This window comes from Hermetia illucens, chromosome 4 (assembly GCF_905115235.1).
Source record: "Hermetia illucens chromosome 4, iHerIll2.2.curated.20191125, whole genome shotgun sequence".
In the NCBI taxonomy this organism is placed as follows: Eukaryota; Metazoa; Arthropoda; class Insecta; order Diptera; family Stratiomyidae; genus Hermetia; species Hermetia illucens.
In genome coordinates, this window is record NC_051852.1 from 1,994,224 (window position 1) to 2,019,899 (window position 25,676).

Sequence of the window (25,676 nt, forward strand, 5' to 3'; positions counted from 1 at the left end):
CATTCCTACACATACACATATATATATATATAGAGCAAACCTCCTTAGCACTCCCTGAAATGTTTGAATCATTGAATGGATGAAAAAACCGAATTAACCAGTCTGTTTTATTACAGGACTCTATCCACCACTTCCCGTCGCTACGCCATGCATAAAGGCCATTTCTCCCAGCGAAGGATGGACAACGGGTGGTGCTACTGTTATTATTGTTGGCGATAATTTTTTCGATGGCCTTCAAGTAGTCTTCGGTACTATGTTGGTTTGGAGTGAACTAATCACATCGCATGCTATACGAGTACAAACACCACCTAGACATATTCCCGGTGTTGTGGAGGTTACCCTATCGTACAAGAGTAAACAATTCTGTAAAGGCTCACCTGGACGATTTGTTTATGTTTGTAAGTTTTAAATGGAAGTAACATTTGGGAGAGCATTGCTGATATTGCGGATTTGTTTCAGCTTTGAATGAGCCAACGATAGACTACGGCTTCCAGAGATTACAAAAGTTGATACCAAGGCACCCTGGTGATCCTGAGAAACTTCAAAAAGAAATCATTTTGAAGAGGGCAGCTGATTTAGTAGAAGCACTTTATTCAATGCCTCGGTAAGTATGACTACAAATTAAGGGTTGATACTCGCCCCACTCTTCATACCATTTCAATTTAGAATGCAACCCTACTTAAGTACCCTTCCACAACTCCAGTCGACGCTCCAACCAATTCCTAGGTTTGTGAACCTTTCATTAATAAAATTTAAATTGATGGAAACATCAATCTTAGTACCCCCCATCCACTGGATTTACATTTCCAGACCACTTCTACAGTAAACCCAACAGGAGAGTGGAGAGTATCAAACGATATCACGCTCTCGGATCACAGGCGCATTGATTTCGTAATGGGCATGCATTTACCTCCACCAACTCCATTTCGGAATCCACGTAAGTCAGATAGGGCGACGTACAAAACAAAACTGAGCGCTCGAGTTACGATCCCTGCTAGAATTGAGAAAACAACCCAAATTATCACAACTATCATCACAGAAGATATCGAAGAGTGGACAGCTCTCTCATGATGCCTCAGGGATAAAACACAATGGTAGAACTCGCATTTAACCATACGGAGGAGAATGACAAGGGTGCTTTTCAATCGAGCTCTAGCATCTGATTCAGCGACTTGTTGGATTCAGTACAAAGGCGCTCAAAAAAGCTCTAAAGAAGACCATCAGGTCGGCCAAAGAAGAAGAGACCAACTCTCTTGAGGCAATCTCAACGCCAAAACGGATCCTTGTCACGTTTACAGAGCGCGAAGAACACAGAAAGCGATGAAGAAACGGCAAACCATTTGCTTGAATTTGAAATGCACTTCCCAGGCATTATCCATCCACTGTGATGTGAAAGGATAGATAGATAGATATACGCCTGCAGGTCCGGATGGCATTTTTCCTGCCTAGGGTCTACACATTCGGAATATATACCATGCTTGCCTAGCACATGCTAATATTCCAACTAGCTGGAGTGATGTGAAGGTAATATTTATTCCCAAACCAAGGAAACCCACCTACACAGACTCAAAAACTTCCGGCCGATCAGCCTAAATTCCCTTCTGCTAAAAGGACCAGAAAGACTAGTAAATCAGTTCATAATGGATACATATATCTCTAGCTGGGAACTTCACTGTAGGCAACATGCCTTTCTTGATTTGAGGAGGTGGAAATCTTCAAAATACACTGGTCTGGACACACCAGCATGTGGGATTTTTACCCACTAAAACCACCCCCGACTCCCTCCCAGCCCCGCGGAACCACTATAAGGTATTACATCACGAGGCGGAGTCAGCTCAGTCTAGCTTAGTCACCATTCTTCTATACGCGGCGCACATGACCGCGCTTTTCTCCTCTCCTCTGCCTTTCGCAGTTTATTTTGGATAGATGTGATCATGCAGTTGACCGCATCCAAATTTTCTTGATATTCTAGCATTGTCTCTTCTAGAGTCTCCTCTAGATTTCTCCTTTCTTCCAGGAATCTCGGACAGTGGAAGAATACATACTCTGGGTCCTCTGGGACTCCATCACAATTTGGACAGTCGGGTGAGGTCTCCAATTTAAACCTGTACAGATATTGGCGATATCCTCCGTGCCCCGTCAGAAACTGAGAGAGATTATAATTAATCTCACCGTGTCGTCTCTCCAACTACTCCTTGATGGCAGGAATGAGCCTGTGAGTCCACCGACCCTTTCCCGAGCGTTCCCACCGCTCTTGCCATCTATAATATTTATGGATTTCTCCCTTTCACTCTACTTCGTCTACGATGAGGCAGGGATTGGCTTCGCATTGTATCTGTTCGCTATCTCATCTGGCAAGATGTCAATCGGCATCATTCCAGAGATGACGAATGCTGCATCATCTGAGACAGTCCTGAAGGCAGAGCATACCCTCAGGGCTGTCCTCGTGTAGACTGATCTCAGTTTGGTAGCGTTACCTGACATCCACAACGCCTCCCTCCAAACTGGGGTTGCATAGAGCACGATCGAGGTCACCACCCAGGCTATAAGCAACCTAGAGGTATGCCCTGGCCCTCCCACGTTCGGCATTACCCTTGCCAGGGCCATTCTTGCAGTTGATGATTTGTCGGAAACATGTTGCTTATAGCTGAGCTTCCTGTCTATCACTACCCCCAAGTATTTGAAGGTCGGCTTGGAAGTGATAATATGATTCCCGATTCAAATACAGGCGTAATTTCTCTTCCAGCGCTTAGTGATGAGGACCGTTTCTGTTTTTTCCTCCGCAAGTGTCAGACCAGAACTCTTTAGCCAACTTTTAAAAGCACTGATTGCCTCGCTTGAGTATAACTCAGCATCTTCGAGATGCTTTGCGACAACAACCAGCGCTATGCCGTCAGCGTAACCCACCACTATGGCTTCCCTCGGAAGGGGAAGATTAAGTAAATCATTGTACATGATGTTCCACAGTGGTGAGACCAATGCGAAGCCCTGCGGGACACCCGTGAAAACAACGTACTCCTGAGGTCCGTCATCGGTGTCATATCATTCAGTTAAATAACTATCGACGATAACAGCGAGATAGGCGGGAATACCAACCTTCGCTAGCGATTTCCGTATTAAATTCCAATTAGCTGAATTGAATGCATTTTTCACATCCTACTACCCCTTCCGTGAATTGCATCTTCGGCCAAGCCAGTAACCAATTTGATGGCATCAATGGTTGGTCTGGCTTTACGGAACCCAAACTGCCGATCTGAAAGGCCGCCTTGGCTCTCAACAACCGGGAGTAATCTATTATAGATTACCCGCTCTAACATTTTCCCCACAGTGTCCACAAGGCATATGGGTCTGTATGAGGATGGGTCGCCTGGAGGTTAACCAGGCTTAGGCAGAAGTACCAACTTCTGCCGCTTTCATGCGAACATGTCCGGTCTGGATTTCACGGCAAACTTAAGGGCCTTATTCGGTACTCCGTCCAGTCCTCCTATTCTACCGCAGATATCCAGCAGTGACTGGCGGAATTGCCGTCACATTCAGAGATGGTTGGAATGTTTCGGCGCTCTCCTCTTGCTGGAGGAATTACCCCTGGATGATTTTCAATAAGAGGGTAGGACGCTGGATGGCGAGCTTGAGGGTTTTGCGGGCTGCCTTACAGGCGTGATCGACTCATAGGCAACATGCCTACCTGAAACGCAACATGCCTACCTGAAAGGCAAATCCACTGAGACAGCACTCCATTAACTAATGGCAAAAATTGAGAAGGCGTTGTGCGATAAAGAATACGCCTTAGGCGGACATCAAAGGCACCTTAAATTATGCCGGCAAGACAGTATGGAATCGGGGCACTGCTAATCAAGTTCAGTTCAAGTGAGAAAAGATCCACATATTGTTTGGTTAGAAGTCTATTGAGGTACGGTGCCTTAAGGGTTGCCCACAGGGACACCTTGCTATAGTTCCAGGAGGACACAAAGGTGTTCGCACAAGCATTTGCGGACGATCCAGCCGTAATGATTTTCGGCAAGTTTGCGGGTACAGTATGTGAACGCCTGAATGTTGGTGTCTCCATAATGGACTCACGATGAACGGGGCTAGTTATATTCACTCGGAAAGTCAGGTGAGGTGAGTCAGGTGAGTCAGGTCACGCTATCCATCTTAGCAGGAGCGGAAATCCAGCTGGTACAAACAGTCAAATATTTAGGAGGACATCTCGACTGGACCGTATCCAGGAACAATATCAGAAATCCTGGAAATTGCTCTGGTGCAGCAAGACTGCGATAGATAAGAGTAGGGGACTTTCACCAAAACGGGTGATCCATTTTGATGTATCTATGCATCGTTTGGTGGCCGAGACTGAACTTTGGTAACAGCTGACACAGATTCAGAGGCTCGGCTCCCTAAGTATTACTGGAGCAATAACTAGTATGCCAACCGCGTCACTCGGAGCTATTCTAAATTTCAAATTGATAGACCAGTAGCTTCCTTCAAACTACAATTTTTATTTATCGGTGTAGATATATATTTCGGGAACAACTTACCCCGTTCATCAGTACAAAGCTACAATGTAGCTACAACAGTCCAAGGTCTGGACAATATCTAAACTCGAACTGAAATCCGAAGCATTGGTAGCTGAACTATATCAGGATGTGGAAATAACTATCATGCATCAAATGCATAGCATGCACAGATTCAGAGATGGCTGTCGCATGGATCCGAAGTCAGAAGGAGCTGGAGAACAAGCTTGTGAAAGCAGAGTTGCGGCAATTCGTAAGCTTCTTGCTTCCTCCAAGATTCACCATGTGTAGTCAAAATGGAACCCAATGGACTGCACCTGCAGAGGAATGAATCCCTAGAAGTTTGTGGAGCCCGAAACGTAGTTTAACGGATCCTATAGGGGGAACTACCTACGACTGCTTTTACTACCGTCAAATTCAGCCTAGGGTACATAGCCAATGAATACCGAGAGCAAGTTGAATCAGCGGACTTCATTAATCAGTTCCCATCATGAAGCTGGTTGGTAGATACTGCAACCAGGAGTTGGAAGTGGAAGACTAGGACAACAGAATTATTAGCAGTTTTGGGCAGCATCCAGCAGATGGAGCTGTTTTCATTATAAAACCGACCACAAAGAAAGCCACGAAAAAGAGAGATGTATGGATGGAGTAGCAGGTCCCTCTTAAGTTTTTGAAATTGTGGGACGCGATGGTGCAACGAAGCAGTTAGGAGATAATGGATAGGAGATAATGGTTAGCCCTTTATATTAGAGTTATCAATACACTTCTGCTTGATCAAACCAATTTTTTAACCTGTACCATTTCGAGAAAACCTAGAAACGAAAAATACCCTCAATACAGTATTTCAGCAGTTCAAGCAGTCTTAGGGTGTGACGGTTACTTGGGGGTAGACACACTACAGGTGTTGCTAAAAAACTAGCCACAATTCGCCTGTCATTATGAAATTCGGGAGCGAACCTATAACAAGGAATAAACGTAGGAAACAATACCCAACCTAGGATTCACTGAGAATGAGGGCAACTGGTCCTAGAAATATAATAGAAAAATCGCCTTCTAACCAAGCCAGACGAAATGACATACACAACAGTAGAATTATTCAAATCAATGAAATAGTTGAATTTCCAAAAGCACACAACTCTTGCCAACCCAACTAGAGGTAATAGACAAAGTCCTGTTGAAATTCATCGAAATAATGACCGAGGATGCGTCGCCAATCTTCCAAAAAGTAGTATAGTAGTACACCGGCGAGCATAATACAGGGTACGGCAGCATAACTTCCTTTTTTAAAATGCGCGCCACTCAGTTAGTTGATGTCATAACGGAGCGCTAGTGGTCTCGTTCAAGAGGGGATACTGTACAGTTTTGTCCCGACCCGGTTCAGTCGTCATCATACGTTGGAATAGTGAGGAGCGTGCCTTTGCCGTTGAGGTTTACTTTTCAAGCGGATGTTCGATTATTGCAACACAGCATGCATTTCGGAATCGCTTTAATTTAGCCCCGTTGGCTCCCGTCCCAGACCGCAAATCAATTGTTACATGGGTCACTACATTCAGTGTGGTGTGCAATTTCCTCAGCTGGAATTATTGGTCCCTGGTTTTTTGAGGAAAATGAGGTTACAGTGACAGTGAATTCGAACCGGTATGTAAACATGCTACAGAATTTTTTTTTCCCACGGCTAGAAAATTTGGATTTGGGGGACACTTGGTTCCAACAAGACGGTGCAACAGCACACACTTCAAGAGCATCGATGGCTGTTTTGAGGGAACACTTTCCAGAGCGTCTTATCTCAATTAGAGGCGATTTGGAATGGCCGGCACGCTCTCCCGATCTGTCCCCTTGTGATTTTTTTCTATGGGGTTTTTTGATATCCCGTGTTTATGTGAACCGTCCAAGAACCCTACAAGATTTGAAGACCAACATCCAAGAAGAAATTGCCAACATGACACCTGCTATGCTAACAAGAGTCATGACAAACGCCAGAAATCGGTTTACGCAATTTATGGAGAATGGGGGACGTCACCTAACAGATTTGATCTTCAAAACAATGTAAATAAAAACTTTAGACATGTACCTACATTATAAAAAATAAATAAATATTTTCCGATGCATACAATAGTTTTTATTGAGTTTTGAAAAAAGGAAGTTATGCTGCCGCACCCTGTACTTACTCGCTCTGAATTTTCTCTCTACAGTCCTACTGACCAATCCGTTCCATGCAGAAGTTCTGTGGTTAGAGGTGGGATTGATAAAGAATGCAATACCGATTCCAATTAATTTAAAGTTCATATATGCAATTGCTGCTATGGTCTAATACCTGCGGTAGCTTGCGATGGGGGGAATGGAGAAGTGAAATTAAATCAATTGGATTGGCCTTTGCAGACCACTTGAGAAGTAAACCCTACGGGAATCTTTGCAATGATATATACTATTCTACGTCCACAAATGGTATGACCATTGAAAACTCAAGATAACTGAGTTCATTATTAGGTTTTTCACATTTGGACATAGTACTGACCAATAATAGTGATACGAGCAGGTAGTGCAAAAGCGTTGCGCAAAAGCGTCATAACATATTCCAGGACTTTAATGAGGACTATCCTTACAGCATCCACCAGGCCATTTTATTCCAACTAGGAAGGAACTTGTGAACGGGACAAAGACTGAAGAAAAAGAAGAATAGGGAGGAGCTTGTTGAAAATCAGCAAGCCCATACCTCGGGAATCGTCAAGCTATGCAATGGACCAAGGTTTGATGAAACCAGGTACCCGTACGGAAAGAGCTTTCTACAGAGTAAAATACTGTGTGTGTTGGCGTGTTTGAACTGGGGGAGAGGCAAAACCTCTGAGCACTCAGACCTTAGTGGTCCATTGTACTAGATTCCGCCGTCTAACGGAATATTCCGGATTTGTTTATGTCCCGTGGATTCCACTTCCTCATTACAAGATAGACACGTATCATCTTGGAGAATTCCTATTCTGAATATATGCCCAGTTAGTGAATTATGGCCAGTCAGAATCCCCACAATACTTCTACAAGTCTTCCTGCTTTTCGACAGGATAAACTTTGCAGTATATCTGTTTGGTTCTAACAGGAAAAGTTTGGTGTGTTCAGCAGCATTTAGGCTCAGCCAGCTGTCATTATGGGAAGGTTGTTCCTAGTTTTTGATAGCGGCATCAACCAATGGTACTGACACCCCAATTACTGGTTCCGGTTCGGGCGTGGGGGAAATTGAAACCTCTTCTGCTAAAGCATCCGAGATTTCATTTCTCTTTTCACCACAATGACCGGGTTCCCAGAGTAATTCCACCGTATTGAATCTAGAAACAGAGGTCAATCGGTTTCCTCATTCCTGAACGATTTTTAAAGTGATCCAAATACTATTACAGGCCCTCAATGTAGCTTGACTACGCTGCGGTTTCCCAATTAACACCAGGCAGCATAATACAGTTCGTGCAAGTAAAGCGCAAGTTGAGAAGACAATGGCAGACGCACAGATCTCCAGAACTAAAGAAACAATTAGCTAAGGCAAGTCTCCATGAAGCCCTCAAAGATCAATGAAAACAGGAGGTAAAAACTTGCTTACAAGATTTATCGACCACTCCTTGAACTGATTTTTTCCTGTGGAAGGTAACTATTAGGTTGTTGCAAATGAAATGTCGGATTTTTCAATGAAGTGAAGTTAGTTATGATTTTAATGTTTAAAACTGCCGCAAGGTGACTCTGGTGGTATGGGATAATTGAGTATAAATAGTCGTTCGTTCGATCAAGGAGTCATTTCAGTTTCAATCGTCATTGAAGTTCCAAGTAAAACTCAAAGAAAAAAGCATGGAAGGGAGTCAAAAACGTCTACTTTTTCTATATGAATTTAAACTTGGTCACAACGCAGCGGAGGCAACCAGAAACATTTGCAGAGCATTTGACGTAACAAACGAACGAACGACACCGCGGTGGTTCGAAAAAAGTGCCTTTGAAGAATTTCTTAGCTCTAGAAACCCAGACTTTTACGAAACTGGAATAAATGCCCTTGTATCTCGTTGGGAGAAGTGCATTGAAGCTGCTGGTTCTTATTTTGACTAATAAAATTAATTTTCATAAAAGTTATAGTTTTTGAAATTTTACTCAAATATCCGACATTTCATTTGCAACAACCTTACGAGGATGAAGAGACCTCCTAAATGCGAATCACCACTAAGATCAGCAGATGGTAGTTCGGTAAAAACTGATGCCGAAAAAAGAGCGGCAATTGCAAAATACCTGGGAAAGGTACTCCTTTTTACCGCAAATATAACTAAGACTTCCAAAAATATATATGGTTCCGCCGAAGGAAGCTTCTCATATCAAGTCACACATGTTACTCAAATCTTTAAAGAACAAATGAACTCAAAAAAGCTGCAGGACGTGATCTCATCATGGGAAAAATGTTGAAGTAGTTTCTAGGAATCGCAATCACGTAACCCACATGTTCAACGCAATTCTACGTTTCGCATATTATTCCAAAGTTTGGAAGGTTTCAGAAATTACAATGATTTCTGAATGTGGGAAGGACCGAAACCAGGTTGCATTATACAGGTCCCTGAGTCTGCTATTGATTCCCATAAACGGACTAGTAAAATTATTACTTTCAAAATTCTCACCACATCTAGCAGGAAACAAAGTGATTCCGTAGCACCAGCGTGTCTTTCAAGAGAAGCATGGTTCAATCTACCTCTGAGATAAGGAGTGCACTGGAGGATATAAAGTATTATGCCTTTGACAAAGTGAAGCAAGAGGGTTTGATAATTTTAAAATAAAAAGTTACTTCCACGTTATAGTTGCATAGAATTTGGGATTCTTTTCCTTTTGAGTGCAAATTCAAGGCGGCAGGAGCCTTCCCACGACCACAGCATTCAAGCTGGAGTTCACGAAGACGGTGCCCTTGGAGTGAATTTCTCTTTCTCTCATCTACACTTCGGATCTACTTATATTAACCTGACAACTTCAAATAGGATAGGATAGGAAACATCCACAGAGACCTCAAAACTGCGATAACAAGAAAGGAGATGTCACTCCAGTTTACGTCTTATAAAAGAAAGCTAACTTCCCATCCTAACCAATAATGAGGGATGAGAACTAGCGATGTTCACCACCATCCTGAGTGGCCAGAGATGATCGCGAGGAGGAAGCTATCAAAAAAACCTGAAAATTTGGCGAAATTAACCGTGAAACTCCACCAAGAGCGACACTCGCTCGCTTGTCTCTTGGAGGAGAGCCCTTTGTACAATTCAGTCCCTCACGTGCCATTGAACACAACTTCAGGTGTACTTATACCGATGTGTTGTGATGATACCTGAAAAGCAAAAAACCATGTGACATCGTGCGCACCTTTCGGAAGATACCACGCCAGCTAAATCTCCTAATGCTTCTCCTGCTTCAGATGTCCAAAAGGCGCGGTGTTTGCGGTTCTCACCCCGCCCTGGCTAACTCAAGTCATTATACTGGAGGATGAATTAGTAAAGAGAAGAAATTGCAAGCAGAACGTAAAAATAATAAAGAAAGGGACTCCTCTCCCAGAGCTGGTTCACTAGATCAATACAGTTAAAATTTCCAACTTTTAATTATGAAGTGTTCACACTTACTATTATCCATTGGAAATAGTGAATTGTACGACCATTTTTCATCCGGCCACAGCTTCGAAACCGCGCCCCTGTGCAGACGCAGCATGCCGGAGTCGCTTAACCCTGCTCTGATGTCCAGCGCAGGGTCGCCGCAGATTCCCTCTGAACACCACCTCCGCGGGACTAACCGTGAACTCCTCGTGGTGGGCCGTGCAAAGGCCGAGGGGGAGGAAATGAAAGGACCGTGACCACGACGTATGGTCGCGAGCCATTAAGGTGGCCTTTAGCGTCCGGTACCAACGTTCCAGCATAGCATTGAATGGTGGATGGTATGCAGTAGTCCTGGGGCGCTTGAAACCGAGGAGATTGCCTAACTCAGAGAAAAGATTAGACTAAAACCGCATTTTCTGGTCCGTGATAATTACGGCTGGTACACCAAAGCAGTGTCGATGATTGTGAGACAATACTTGTATCTGTGCGAGTCTCGCAAGGGGTCAATGATGTCGAGATGGATGGTGTGAAAACGCTTGGTCGACCTAGGAAATACGCCTACTTCCTTTCTTACGTGCTTGTTGACTTTACGTTGAGTCTACGTTCTTGTTCATGGACGGCCTGGGTGCGCAAAATCGTATATTGCCCAGGTCCCTTGTCTGAGGTCTCGCAGAGTAAATAGGAGTTTGAACCGACGTTTGGAAACTCCTTGAATTTGTATTTGGAATTTGCCTTCAGGCTCTGAAACTCTTTCTGTCCCTCGACGTTTGCCGTACAATCGACCGCGACGGAGAATGTGCTCTCTGAGGTTCGAGACAAAGCGTCTGCAACAAGATTGTCTTTTTCAGACTTCTGTTGAATATCCGAAGTGCACTGGCTGATAAAACTCAGGTGCCGAAGTTGGCGAGGGGAACTGTTTGTCGGACTTTTGTTTGGGTGCGAAAGTAAGGGGTTTATGGTCCGTGAACACAGCGAACGGCCTGCCCTCAAGGGGAGCTGAGTTTTGTTGTTTTGAAAAGAAGCTCAACGGTTGCCAGGTTTGATTCTCCTGTTGGTGAAAGCGCCTACCACTGTGTCTGAGGCATCGACGAACACAGCTACAGTGTTGCATCAACCCGCTGTTGTTTCACCGATTCAAACGCCTGGAAGGCCTCAGTAGACAACGCAACCTCGGGGGAGTCTTTGGTTTTGGGTCCAGACAGATAAGCGTTAAGGATCGCTTGATGATTAGCGGCCTTGGACATGAAACGACAATAGAAGTTTAACATGCCCAAGGACCTTCTCTCTACCACTGTGTCTGAGGCATCGACGAACACAGCTACAGTGTTGCATCAACCAGCTGTTGTTTGACCGATTCAAACGCCTGGAAGGCCTCAGTAGACAACGCAACCTCACGAGAGTCTTTGGTTTTGGGTCCAGACAGGTAAGCGTTAAGGATCGCTTGATGATTAGGGGCCTTGGACATGAAACGACAATAGAAGTTTAACATGCCCAAGGACCTTCTCAGAGTCTTCTCTGTGGTTAGCGTTATAAATTTTTAGACAGTTGGTAGGCAAGTATTCGGCCTTGTGTCTGTGACGGTAATCCGCTCAGCATACTCAGCCCGGTAGGCATGTAACCCTCAAAGTACACCCTAATATTATTTTGCTTCCGTTACCGAAAACTACATTATCTGGACGCTCTGTAAGGATTCGTTTAGTGATCAGAAAAAAATTTCCTGGTTCCTCAGTATACACGCCAGGAGACACTTTCACCATACCGTGGCAACCGACTACATACAATAGAAAGCTTCTGCTTTAGTATATCCAGAATTTCCACTACGACTATTTTTTCTGGAGATGGCATAGTTTTGGTAGACTCTCTGCACTCTATAAGTCAGTCTAGCAATTTTCTGTCGCAAACAGTCGTGCTGGCATTCCAGACGAATTTTCCATGGTGGATCTCTTCAGTTACTCAAACCAATAATGCAAAAGTGAATCTTCTAACCGTGCAATCTGGCAGCCGCAACTGCATCACAATACCCAAGTGACTGGAGTTACAGTAGCGAAACTTCAGCACAGCCGAGACCCAATCTCATGATTGATTTAAGATGAAATTCGCGGAATTGCTGGAGCTGCCGCGGAGAATTCAGGCGGATGGTGAAGAAGAGTACTTCGGCACATACTGAAACCGGTGTCCGCAATGCGGCGTGATATTGTTGATGCTGTCAGCTCTGCTCCCATAGCTAGTGGTCACCAGTTTCCACGATGACTCAAGTCGAACACACTCCCTGATGACAACCAGGATGACGTCGCTGCCAGTAAGGAAGCTGTACTGGTCTGCAACCCTCTCACAGTCACGAACTCGCATTGCGGAAAACGCTTCGACGAATCTTTAGTGAAACAAGGGGCGTTACGATTTTGTGACTGTCTCTGCCGTTGTTGTTTCGTAAGAAGAGCGGATGATAAAAAGTATTATTTCCTCAATACACTTCATCCGCTGCCTAGGCGAACGTACTAAGTGGTGACCACAGATTATGGGAAAACAGCTGAAACATGACCGTCCGGTTGTGGATAAAATCCGGCTCAATAGGTTACAGTGGGTGGGTCACTTAATCCGTATTGATGAGGATGATCCATGATCCATGATGATTGTAGGGATATCGAATTGGTGGACCTCGGCTCAAAACCGGGATATCTGGAGCTCCTTATTAAGGCAAGCCTAGACCGGATACCGGTTGTTGTGCCGTCCATGATGATGAAGCAATGAAGCGGTACTGATCTGCGACCATCGCACAGTCATGAACGCGGATTGCGGGGAACGCTTCGACGAATTTTTGGTGAAACAAGGGGCAGTAAGATTTTGTATCTGTCCCTGTTATTTCGTAGTAAGAGCGGATGATGAAGAGTAGCATTTCCTAAGCCTACTTCATCCGCCTTCTGCCTAGGCGAACCTACTAAACTGGTGGCCACAGATTATGGGGAAACAACTGGCGGTTTCGACGCTATATTGCCCATTACGGTTTTCCGGCTCAGTCACTAAATAAAACGACCCTCGCCGGTTATCCCTACCGGTCTTTCAATTCCTCCTTTTCCTCACTTGATGGATTTTGCATTTTTTATCTAACTGACAGGCGTGGGGATGGATTCCTCAGTGGGTGATCTGCAAGTGTACAAAGTTCCCGCTTATTCCCTGAGACACTGGGAGGGCCTGGAGCCATTAAGCCTGAAGCTATCTGCCCCTACTTCTTTCATAACCTGGCTTGGACCAACTAGAGCGGAGTCAACTCTCAAGTATTTGGTTACCAGTTTTCAATTTGGATGATTCCTTTCTCTGTCAATCTGGGGAGGAGACCGAATGTACATAATTAAGAAATACGTTTAAACCCTTCTTACCATATGCATCAAGCTAGCATGGTGTTAATAGTTCTGAAAAGCAAAAAACTAATTGGGGTCTAGCATACCCAGTCTAAAGAAACTTGTCACCTTACACCATACTCTAAATTTTTAACACCTGAACAACAAGCAATAATGAATTCTTTAACTTCAGGTCGCCCAGTGGAACGAATGGTTTCAACTCGTATGCTGGTCAATTAGCTGTAACTGTGCAGGATAGTAGCGGCCAATGGACCGAAGATGAATACCAAAGAACCCAAAGTAGTAGCGTCAGTCCGCGCGGTGGTTACTGTAGCAGTGCATCAACACCACATTCATCAGGAGGGTCTTATGGTGCCACAGCGAATGGATATGGCCCGGCACCAAATATGGGAACATTATCATCATCTCCAGGCAGCGTATTCAACTCAACTTCGAGTAAGTTTGAATTATTTAACATTTATCTAATCCAGTAGATATCGAAACTTTTATTCAGATAATATTCAAGTGTTATCTGTTACATAAGAACGTGGTCACTGTTAAATGTGCCTGGCACCGTCGGGACATACTTTCCACTAGTTTTTCTGCATATTCTACCGGAAAAGACCTCCAAATTTTCCGAATTTGTCGAGAAAGTTGATGTAAATTACATGGCTTGCGTCTGCGAAGCTGCATTTTCATCAGAGCCCACACATTTTCTATGGGATTTGCATCCGGTGACTGAGATGGCCAATCTAAAGTGACAACTCCGTTTTGCGCCTTCCACTCGCTACACGCTCGACTCCGATGTTTCAGATCGTTGTCCTCTTGAAGGATCCAGCTTTCATTTTTCTTGATATACCATTGCTTAGCAGATGGTAACAAAGCGTTTTGATATATTTTATTCATTTTTTCGGCATTTAAATTCTCGGTAAATAAGAACAAAGTACGGAACCTTTGTTTGAGAAGCACCCCCAAACATGGACCTCGACGGGGTGTTTAACAGTCCGTTGAAGCATCCTACTGGTGGTGGTTGTCCAGGCGTGTTTGATGGCTCGGAAATGCCCAGAAGGAGGATTCATCAGAAAAAATTAGTTTTCCTTCGCCCATTCCACTCGTTCTTCAACGTGTTTTGCACTCAACATTGGTTTTTCCAAAGTACTGCGATATTTCAGTTTATTGGCAAGCAAGTGCCTGCGAATCGTTCCGTAAGATATGTCAACACCTTTTGCTTTCAATTTCACAGCAGCTCCACGTAAAGTCAAAGTTGGATCTTTCGAAAACAATGCGAGAATCTTTTTTTCGTCTTTTTTTTTTGAGACTTTGCTTGCACTTCCGCGATCAGGAAAATCATCAACGTTACCGACCTTTTTATAGCGATTTATCCACTTGCTAACGAACTGCTTCGACTCTGCCATATATTTCGCAGCAGCAGTTTGCGTTAATTTGGGTCCTTTTTCATGCAAACATAGAAAAATTGCCTCAAAGCCAGAGGCGTAAACAGCACTCATTTCGAAAAACCACTCAATTGAAGACTAAATTTGACAGAGAGCTGACTTTTTACACTGAGGTGCCCTCTATGTCATAGAAAAAGAAACAGGACGCTCTGATTTTTTATCTACGTGTAACAGTGACCATGCTCTTTTGTAACAGACTTACTTGTATTTTTGCCTATGTACGTCTATCACTATTTATTTTATTTTTCTTATATTGCATGCATGATTATTTATGTTGTTATTGTTTTTTGATTAGATAGTGCATTTTCGCCATTAATAGCCACTTCAGCCCAGTGGCATCAAGTTCTGATTCCACAACACCATCATCACCAACATCACCACCAAAGTTACCATCACCAATCCTGGCATAATCCTCAAGTGTCTACAGCAACCGCTGTTTAGTGCTGATATTTCTGTTAGTTTTTTATTGTATTTAATTTTAAATGTTTGGTGAATATAAAAGGCGAATTAACGAGCTTGTAGAGGAGCATGCTTTCCATTGAATTCTTTTTGACATAACGCATGATATTTCTGGAAGGTCCTTGACTTTACAAAAATTTCAGTGTCCTTTTTACAATTTCTCGGGATTATTCTTCTTTTATATTCGCAGCTCCCAATATCAGTTCATTGAAATGTAGTCTTATTGATGTTAATTAAATATATCTTGTGCCACCTTATCATATCCTTCCCTATTCTTCTTTCCAGGAGTTGGTGGTCTGGTCAGTGGCTTCAACCCTTTCGCTCTGCCAACCTGCAGTACACAAGGATACAGCACTAGTCCACTGGTCACATCGTCTAAATAATATTAGTTTTCAATGTTCTATTAAGTTCGCCCAGTAAAGTTCACCGGAAACAACCCTTTCTTGATTTCTCAAAGGAATGGTTGAGTTGTAACCAAACCAGAAGGATCACCTCCTCTTTATTTTGAGGGGAGAAATTATCAATAATATTTTAGAATATTTTACATGGAATAATTCTCTTTTAAATTTAAAGGACTTGCTGGTGTTCAATGACGAACAGAAAAAGTGCAATATTTATATACATACATATATCATGAGATCTTCTTGTTATATAGTGTAGACATGTAATTTAGATATACACATTTTATTTAATAAAACTTCATTTATACATATCTGTAAATATCACTACGGTCATGAATGCATACATAGAAGAATAAATGATTATTTATAGATCTAAATACTGAATACAGAATGAAACATCTCAAATATTAGGTTGGGGCAAAAGTAATGTCGTATGTCGTGTGGGATTCACACCCACTAAAAACCACCCCCGGTCTCTCCAGCCCCAGCCCCGCGGGACCACCATTAAGGCATTACTTCGCGGGGTAGGTTTGCTCTTAGGCACTCATCCTTCTCCTATTTGCGGCTTTCTTCCTTCTTTGTTCCTTCAGCAACTCCTCCTGCATTTGGATGATTGCGGAGCCAACCGCAAGCCACTTCTTCTCGGACTCCAGCATCTCAGCAACCAAGCTCTCCGGGGTCCGGCTCCTGCCCAGCACCTGGTTTAAGCTCCTTCTCTCCATCGCAAATCGTGGGCAGTGAAACATCACATGCTCTGGATCCTCCGGTATGCCATCGCATCTGGGACACTTCGGAGAATCATCCAACCCAAGGCGGTGCAGATACAGCCTGAAGCAACCACCGTGTCCCCATGTTTTCGCTCAAGCCCACACCCTAATGTTGGGAATGAGCCTGTGCGTCCACCGACCTTTTGTAGATTCGTCCCAGAGATCATGCAACTCTAACCTTGCCGCATTTCTACGCTGTGCATGCCCCTCCATACGTCTTGCATGGTACATGACACTCATTTCTTTGGCCAGAATGTCAACCGGGATCACGCCTGCCACCACCCATACTGCCACATCTGATGTGGTTCTAAAAGCACTGCAAACCCTCAAAGCCATCCGCCGGTAAACCGAGTTCACCTGCTTCCGTCTCTGAGAGTTTGCAAGCGCCTCTGCCCACAGAGGCGACAAGTAGAGCAGGATGGAGCGCACCACTCCGGCTAGCACCAACCTCCGACAATGTTTCGGTCCACCAATATTTGGCAAAATTTTTGCAAGTGCCGTGGTGGCACTGGCTGCCTTTCGGCAGACTCAATTTGGTATCAATTATTAGCCCCAGGTATTTAATAGCCAGCTTTGATACGACCGTATGTCCACCGACCTCCACTTTCACAGTGTTATTTTTTCTGCGGATCGTTATTAAGACCGCTTCCATTTTCGCGTCCGCCAAGGTCAGCCCGGCCTTTTCTAGCCAGGATTTTACCGCTATTTCCGTTGCGTAAACCTCCACATCTTCTGAGTGTTTTGCTACAACAACCACAGCTAGGTCATCAGCATAGCCGACAATCATAGTCCCCTCTGGGACGGGAAGAGCAAGCACCCCATTATACATGATATTCCACAACAGGGGACCAAATACCGATCCCTGTGGTACCCCGGCAGTGACAATATACTCTTTCGGGCCCTCATCCGTCCCGTACCAGAGAGTCCTCTCTGAGAGGTAGTTTTCCACCGAATTCGCTAAGTATCCGGGGACACCTATGTCAGCCAACGCCCCTTTAATTCTATTCCAGTTGGCCGAGTTGAATGCGGTTTTCACATCCAACGCCACCACGGCACAGCAGCCGCCAGAAATCGGTGCACCTTTTGTCAGGTTTACCACCATGTTAATTGCGTCCACCGTAAAGTGGGCACGTCGGAAACCAAACTGGCGTTCCGACAAACCATTGCTGGTTTCGACGATGGGCAGGAGTCTGTTGTAGATGACTCTCTTCATCATCTTCCCCATTGTATCCAACAGGCAGATAGGACGATACGACGCTGGGTTTCCAGGTGGCTTGCCAGACTTCGGAAACAACACCAACTTTTGCTTTTTCCACTGGACAGGGAATATTCCTTCTTTTAGGCACGCCTTGAAGGTGTTGGCGAAAAGGTCTTCACTGCCAGTTTCAAAGCTCGGTTGGGGATGCCATCCAAACCCGGGGCCTTGTTGTCACCGAACCTACCACATATTTTCCGCAGCTCCTCCACAATTACAGGCGGTATTATGCCGTCATTTAGCTGGACAAAAATTTGCCTTCCTCTGTTTTCATGGTGAGGGAACAGAGTGGTAACAATCTGTTTCAGGAGGCGCGGACAGGTCACCTGGGGTGATTTCCGCAGCCTTTTCATCACCACTCTGTAAGCCTCGCTCCAAGGGTTTATGTCGACATGTTCACACAGCTGTTTGAAGCAGTTCTTTTTGCTATTCCGAATGGTTTCCTTTAGGCGACCACGCAATTGCCTGTGTGCCTCCTCTTGACCGTCCCCACCGGGTTTTCCCCTGAGCCTCTGGCAAAGCCTCCTTGCCCGAAACATGCGGCTCGCAAACTTGCGATTTCGTTGTTCCGCCAGTAGTTGGGTTGCCTGCTGGGGAGCAATCGCCTTCTGGGCATAGTAGCATCGCATGCTTCCGTCACCCATCGGGTCATATTATACGGCGATTTGAAGACGACAATCTGGGCTACAGGTGCCTCTTTCAGTCTCAAGTTATAGCACTCCAAAGATGGAATCCACCAAGGAAGAAATTTGTCATATTTTACATTTTTACTACCTGAGAGGTAACAATGCAACGAAGGCGGCAAAAAAAATTTGTGAATTTTATGGGTCCGATACTGTAACAATTCGCACAGGACAGCATTGGTTCGATCGGTTTCGTTCTGGTGTAGTGGATGTCGAAGGTACACCCCATACTGGTAGGCCAATCCTCATAGAAACCGATAAAATCGTCGAAATCATCCAAGTAGACCGGCATGTGAGCATTCGCTTGATTGGCCAGGAACTGGGTAAGGACCATAAAACCGTTTGGAACCATTTGCAGAAGATTGGATTCCAAAAAGAGCTGGATGTTTGGGTGCCACACGAGTTGACGGAAAACATCTCTTGGATCGAATCAACGCCTGCGATGCACTGCTGAAACGGAACGAATTCGACCCATTTTTAAAGCGGATGCTGACTGGTGATGAAAAGTGTATCACGTACGAAAATCTCAAGCGAAAACCATCGCCAAGCCCGGATTGATGGCCAGGAAGGTTTTGCTGTGTGTTTGGTGGGATTGGAAGGGTGTCATCCACTATGAGCTGCTCAACTATGGCCAGACCCTCAATTCGGTCCTCTATTGTGAGCAACTCGACCGTTTGAAGTAGGCGATTGACCAGAAGCGGCCAGGATTGGTCAATAGGAATGGTGTTCGCTCGGCCTCACACATCTTTGATGACCCGCCAGTAGCTACGGGAGCTCGGATGGGATGTCCTATTGCACCCATCGTATAGTCCGGACCTGGCACCAAGTGATTATCATCTCTTCCGGTCCATGCAAAACGCTCTTGGTGCTACTAAGTTCGCCTCAAAAGAGGCTTGCGAAAATTGGCTGTCTGAGTTTTTTGCAAATAAGGAGAGGGGGGGGGGGGTTTTATAAGGGGGAGATAATGGAGTTGCCTTCTAAATGGTAACAAGTTTGCGAACAAAACGGCACATATTTGACTTAAATCGGATAATTCTAAGTATGTTAAATAAAGCGTTAAAATTCGATCACAAATACGACATTACTTTTTCCCCAACCCACTAAATTAATAATGCAAAAAAAGTATCTAAATCACATCTAGAAATTTTCAGGACTTTTCTTTTCTATTGATTGACAATTGATACACAATATTCAAGCAAGGAATTGCGGTTATTACTCGTATATCCTGAATTCATTTTGAAATAGATACTTTTGACAATTCTTGGTTTCAACTTATTTCTTTTCATTTCCCAGACATATCAAATTGTTAAACTAAATCTACTTTTGTGTTAGATTGCCGACTATCAAAGGCAAATAATTCAGTTGACAATTCAGATAAATCTCAAAACGAATATCTTCACCTCTCACAAATCTCCACACCAACAAACATACACTATTTCTAGTATACGATTTTGACGATAACCATCTAGCTTTTAACAAAAAACTTCTTATACGAAATGTAGATGGAATAACTACGAAACCTTGATCATATCTCGTGAAACAAAACCCTTTTGAATCGATCAAACTTTTGTAAATATTTTCAATACGGCATATCTCCGCATAAGGACAAAAACCATTTTGGTATCTTAAACCTATTTATTTACTTTGTACATAGTGAAAACTTAGCAAATAGATAATAAAACTTCAGAGAAAAGGAAACTATTCAAAAATGATAAACGAAAAAATTATATTTAATATCAAGTTGGGAATAGAATTACAAAACGATTATATCCAAATTTCCAAGTAGATATTTGAAATTTCCAACGGAAAAACAGCCGAAATACGAAATTTAGATGAGAATATTAAATAGAAAATCATTCATTAATCAAAAAACAATTATTTGTTTTTAAAAAGGAAATCATAGAGAAGAATTACGAGCGATTTTCAAAACGTTCAACCATTTTGATCAATAATAATTAATACAAATTATAGAACGGCGGTACGTGGAAATACAACTACATACATGAAATCATCTATTAATAATAATTGTTAAAAAAATAAATATGAAAATAAAATTGAGTTTTTCTATTGATTTGCATCTGCGACTGCCAAGGACCAGCTTGGTGAGCCTGAAACGAGCACGTCCCTAATCATCAATTGTTATTTAATCGACCTCACACTCAGGTGCCAATATTCCATCTTCCGTTTTATATGTTCCTTCCATCCTCTATGACTCTAACATCAGAGTAACATCTGGGACAAGACGTTAATAGAATTATCACTGACGCATAGGAAACCAGGTGCCCTCATCAAAGGACGTTCTTTGGTGGCACAGAAGCATTACCACAATGAAGAAGAGATCTGGAAAACTCAAACCGGACAAAAAAAAAACCGGCGACTGGTCAGGGTACCAAAACCCGGCATCTGGTCTAGGCCTACCTTAACAAGGAACTCCAGACATCCCGGTTTTGCGCCGAGGTCCACCAATTCGATATCCCTAAAAGCTGTCTGGCGTCCCGACCTACGCCATCGCTCCATCTTAGGCAGGGTCTGCCTCGTCTTCTTTTTCTACCATAGATATTGCCCTTGTAGACTTTCCGGGTGGGATCATCCTCATCCATACGGATTAAGTGACCGGCCCACCGTAACCTACCTGGATTTCATTCACAACCGGACGGTCATGGTATTGCTCATAGATTTCATTTCGCGAGAATTCACTTACCAATATTGGTCTGAACATCAAAGTCAATGGTAAGCGACCAAAAGGCAGGCCAAAACAACGGTGGTTTGATATGTTCGATGGGGATTTAAAAATTTCGCGATTACATCCAGATCAGGCATTTGATAAAAAAAAATGGCGAAACCGATCACGGCGAGCCGATCCCGCTTGAGAACGGGACAAAGGCTGAAGAAAAAGAAGAAGATGTGAGGAGCGACAAGTGCATGACAGCTCCGTCTCACATAGCTAAAAATTCCATTGCCCTCTATTTTTTAGAAAGCGATTTAAATCGATCATTTCATGGAAATCCCTGTATTGATAATAGTCAACCTCATACGCTCCACACTCTGAGTTTAATATTATTAGCAAATGCGAAGAAGTTAACCTACATCAGATATAAAAAAGGGCTGGGGAGCATCTTATTTGTATGGCTTGAGATGCTGTTAATTTGCACGAAATTGATAACTTTGAACTGCTATAACTTTGACACTAATAGTTAAATTTTCATGAAACTTGGCACGCGTATGCACGATATTGTCCTTTATGCCGCTCTACTTTGGCGTTGTTAGCCAGATTTCCATGAAATTTGGAACGTGTATACAAAATATTGTCTTCTATGTTGGTACGAAATTTGGAAGTCCTAGAGTGAATTTAAGTCGGGTTTTTTAGTTAATTTCTAAAAGTTGGTAATATACTATATATTTTGAGACCTAGATTTCATCTAAAGCCGCCACCCTGGTTTTTTCCAGATTTTTAGGTTGGGTAGTTTCCGAAAATGAGTCCTGTCTCACCTTAAGTGTGTACATTTTAACTTCTTACTCGTGCACTTTCCAATTCACTTCAAAACTAATATCAGATCCAAAAAGTACTAATTGAGACCTATCATTCGATACCCCACATGACTATATTCGGTGGGAAAAATGTTTACATCCCCCCTTTACATGTATGTAGAGCCCTCCTTTAAACTGCACGCAAATTTATGTCACTCACTATATGTGTGGGATTTCATAGCTCCCATCTGTCCACCAAATTTCATTCGGATCGGTTCAGCCGTTTTGGAAAAAATTGCTTGTAACAGACAAACAGGCGAGTGAATCGATTTTAATAAGGTTTTGTTTTACACAAAATCTTAAAAACACACTGACAACGTATAGCAACGTAATCCGCGAAGCAGAGGGTAACAACTCACACGAAATTCTGTAAATGGTTCGGCCGAATCACACAAGAATCCAGGCTATGCAACCTTTTACCTAAGAACAGAGAAATATTTTCTGTATGTATGTCTGACTGAAAAACGAGAGCGAACCTCCCCATTCCACGATGGAGGACCGTAACCGTATGTTTGGCACTTCAATAACGTACATACATCCATATATATATGGTTGCCACTCACCCCTTGGTAAATACAATCCTCCTCTGCTGTTCTGCGCCCTTGATGCTACCTACTCATTGACCATCTTGAGAGAGTGAATTCCACTGCATAGCATAGCCCGCAATGGAATTGTTGCCCCTACTTAATGTGTGACCTATGCACTGCCTCTTCCAGCGAATGCCAAGCCCGTTCGCTGACAATGGCTTGGAGCTTTTGAGTATTATTATTATTCTGTTAAGGGAAAGTCGCACCACATCCTTAAGGAACTATTCTGCCCCTTTGCTGGTTATAGTGTTCCTATTAATCTTAGCATCTCAAACAAGCCGATAACCGTCAGAAACTTTAGTATATTCCCTACTTCCAGATCTTTCGACTTCGCATCTTGTATTAAGTGTTTTCCCAGATGCCTCGGCCTACTTTGCGCAAGTGCCGGACACTGTCCCAAGACGTGTATAGAGGTTTCATCACACTCCTCACAAAACCGACAGGCAGTGTCCGTGGATATCCCTAGCTTCCCTAGGTGATAGCTTAGTCGACAGTGACCAGTGAGAATTCCCACTGTGATTCGGAGGTTCTTTTTGGTGAGGTTTAAGCAATCCTTTGTGCGCATGGATTCGTATCTCCCAATAAGCACCCTGGACTGCTCCATTCCTGGTAGGCCGCCCAGTATAATTCCTTCATTTCTTAATGTCATAGCCATGAAATCGTTTCCGATTCCATAAAAGAATTCTGGCCCGTGTAAAGACATCCCTGCTCCCTTCTTGGCTAATTCGTCCGCTGCCTCGGTGCCTTCCAATCCAGCATGGCCTGGAACCCAGAGTATCCAGACCTTGTTGGACGAGCCGAGCATATTCAGTCTCTCAAGGCATTCCCATACCAGTTTAGAGTTCACCTGGTTGAACCTAAGTGCCTTGATCGCTGCTTGACTATCGGTGAGAATAGCAATGCTCTGCCCCCTGTAGTTCCTTTGCAGATTAAAGGAGGCAGATCTGTCTATGGCGTATTTTTCCGCCGGGAATATGCTAGTGGCTCCAAGTACATTTTCCTTGGACCCATGGCACCGGCTGCATTCTCAAAGAACGCGGGCACGCGCCGAGACTTATCACGAACGAGCGGAGAAGCGACTCCACAGACAGAAAAAGGAAGCCTGGGAGAACCAACAAGTCTGTGAACTAGAAAAGTATAGGGAGAAACCGCACTAGGCGCGCAAGTTTTACCAACAAGTCAGCAGGATGAAGCCTTATACACCTCGATGCTTATCCTGCCGAGACAAAGAGGGAAATCTGATTTCCGACAGAATGGACATATTAGAGCAATGGGTTGAGTACTTTGATGAACTACTGAACAACTAGAACATCGGCGAGTTGGAAGTCCCGCCAACTGAAAACGACGGACAAATACTGCCACCACCAAGTTTAAGAGAAACAGTCCGTGCAATTCATCGGCTCAAAAATCATAAGTCGCCAGGTGCCGATGGAATTACAGCCGAATTGGTTAAATATGGAGGCGACCAGTTACACCAAGTGGTTCATCAACTTCTGCTCAAGGTATGGGGCAGCGAATCAATGCCTGACGATTGGCAACGAGGCATTATCTGTCTCATACATAAAAAGGGAGATATCACACAGTGCAGCAATTATAGAGGTATCACGTTGCTGAGTACCATCTATAAGATATTCTCCGCTATCTTGCTAGGCCGGATAGCCTCATACGCCCAGAACATAATTGGCTCATACCAAAGAGGCTTCACTCCAGGCAAATCAGCAACAGATCCGATTTTCTCTCTGCGGCAAGCGATGGAAAAACTGTTGGAATATGGACAACAGTTGCATCATCTATTCATCGACTTTAAAGCCGCCTATGATAGCATAGCCAGGGTAAAACTGTACACGGCCATGAGAGAATTCGGTACGACGAAATTAATAAGGCTGACCCTGACCAACGTGCGAGGCCAGATAAAAGCAGCAGGATCACTCTCAAGACCATTCGACATCAACAACGGTCTACGACAAGGGGATGCCCTATCATGCGTCCTCTTTAACCTGGCCCTCGAGAAAGTGATCCGTGATGCTGAGGTAAATGCAAGAGGTACGATCCTCTTCAAGTCCACCCAACTACTGGCCTATGCTAACGATATCGACATCATGGGAAGAACCACCCGAGACGTACAAACTGCCTTCATCCAGATCAAGCAGGCGGCGCGAGATTTTGGGCTGCACATCAATGAAGGCAAGACGAAACAAACTGCACTGGTCAAACACGAAGAAGAATAAGGATAGGAGAATACAACTTTGGGACCGTTGATAATTTCTCCTATCTAGGGTCGAAAATCACAACCGATAACAGCTACGATGAAGAAATCCGCGCACGGTTGTTGTCAGCCAACAGAGCCTATTTCAGCTTACAAAAACTGTTCCGATCGAAACGTCTCACCAAAGGGTCAAAGCTCTAACTGTACAAGAATATGATCTTGTCAGTCCTCATGTATTCCTCGGAAACTTGGGTTCTTAGCAAGACTAATTGCGAACTCTTGGCCGCCCCCTACATGAGGATGGACGATTCCGTAGCCTACATAACGACAAAATCTATGAGCGGTACCATGATCGTCCGGTTGTGGATAAAATCCGGCTCAATAGGTTACGGTGGACGGGTCACTTAATCCGTATGGATGAGGATGATCCAGCCCGGAAAGTCTATAAGGGCAATATTTATGGTAGAAAAAGAAAACGAGGCAGACCCTGCCTAAGATGGAGCGATGGCGTAGGTCAGGACGCCAGACAGCTTTTAGGGATATCTTGAAACGTAGAGAAAACTGAGATGAACCAGAAAAATGTGTGCTGGTATATATTGACGTTTTCATACAGCAATGGTTCAAAAACAGAATAGGGATCTGGAACAGGAGTCTACCTCTCGAATAAAAACGAGAAATGGGCTTTTCGCTTCGGACAATATAATATGGCCTTGCAGACTGAAGTGTATGCGATCCTGAGGGCGGCAACCTGTATGATTAACGAGCGGTTGCAGGGCAGGCGCATCGCAATCTGTAGCGATAGTTAAGCTGCATTGTGGGCGTTGAGGAGTCCTTTGATCACCTCAAAAATCGTGTTTCTAAATTCAATATGGTGGAATTACTCTGGATACCCGGTCATTGTGGTG

At 43.9% G+C, this 25,676-nt stretch overlaps 1 protein-coding gene across 3 annotated transcripts in view; it reads left to right on the forward strand.

Annotated features, from left to right (window-relative positions):
* Nucleotides 1-16,239, forward strand: part of LOC119654874 (transcription factor collier) — a 177,982-nt gene extending 161,743 nt beyond the window's left edge. For 2 of the 3 annotated variants that reach the window (XM_038060469.1, XM_038060471.1), the window contains exons 8-11: nt 117-398; nt 460-604; nt 13,625-13,887; nt 15,630-16,239. In XM_038060469.1, coding sequence (XP_037916397.1) covers nt 117-398; nt 460-604; nt 13,625-13,887; nt 15,630-15,727 — 788 coding nt within the window. In that variant the 3' untranslated portion in view covers nt 15,728-16,239. Of the gene's footprint in view, nt 1-116; nt 399-459; nt 605-13,624; nt 13,888-15,180; nt 15,340-15,629 lie in introns of all 3 variants that reach the window. The other variant, XM_038060470.1, reaches the window with a different exon arrangement.
* The last annotated feature ends 9,437 nt before the right edge of the window (nt 16,240-25,676 follow it).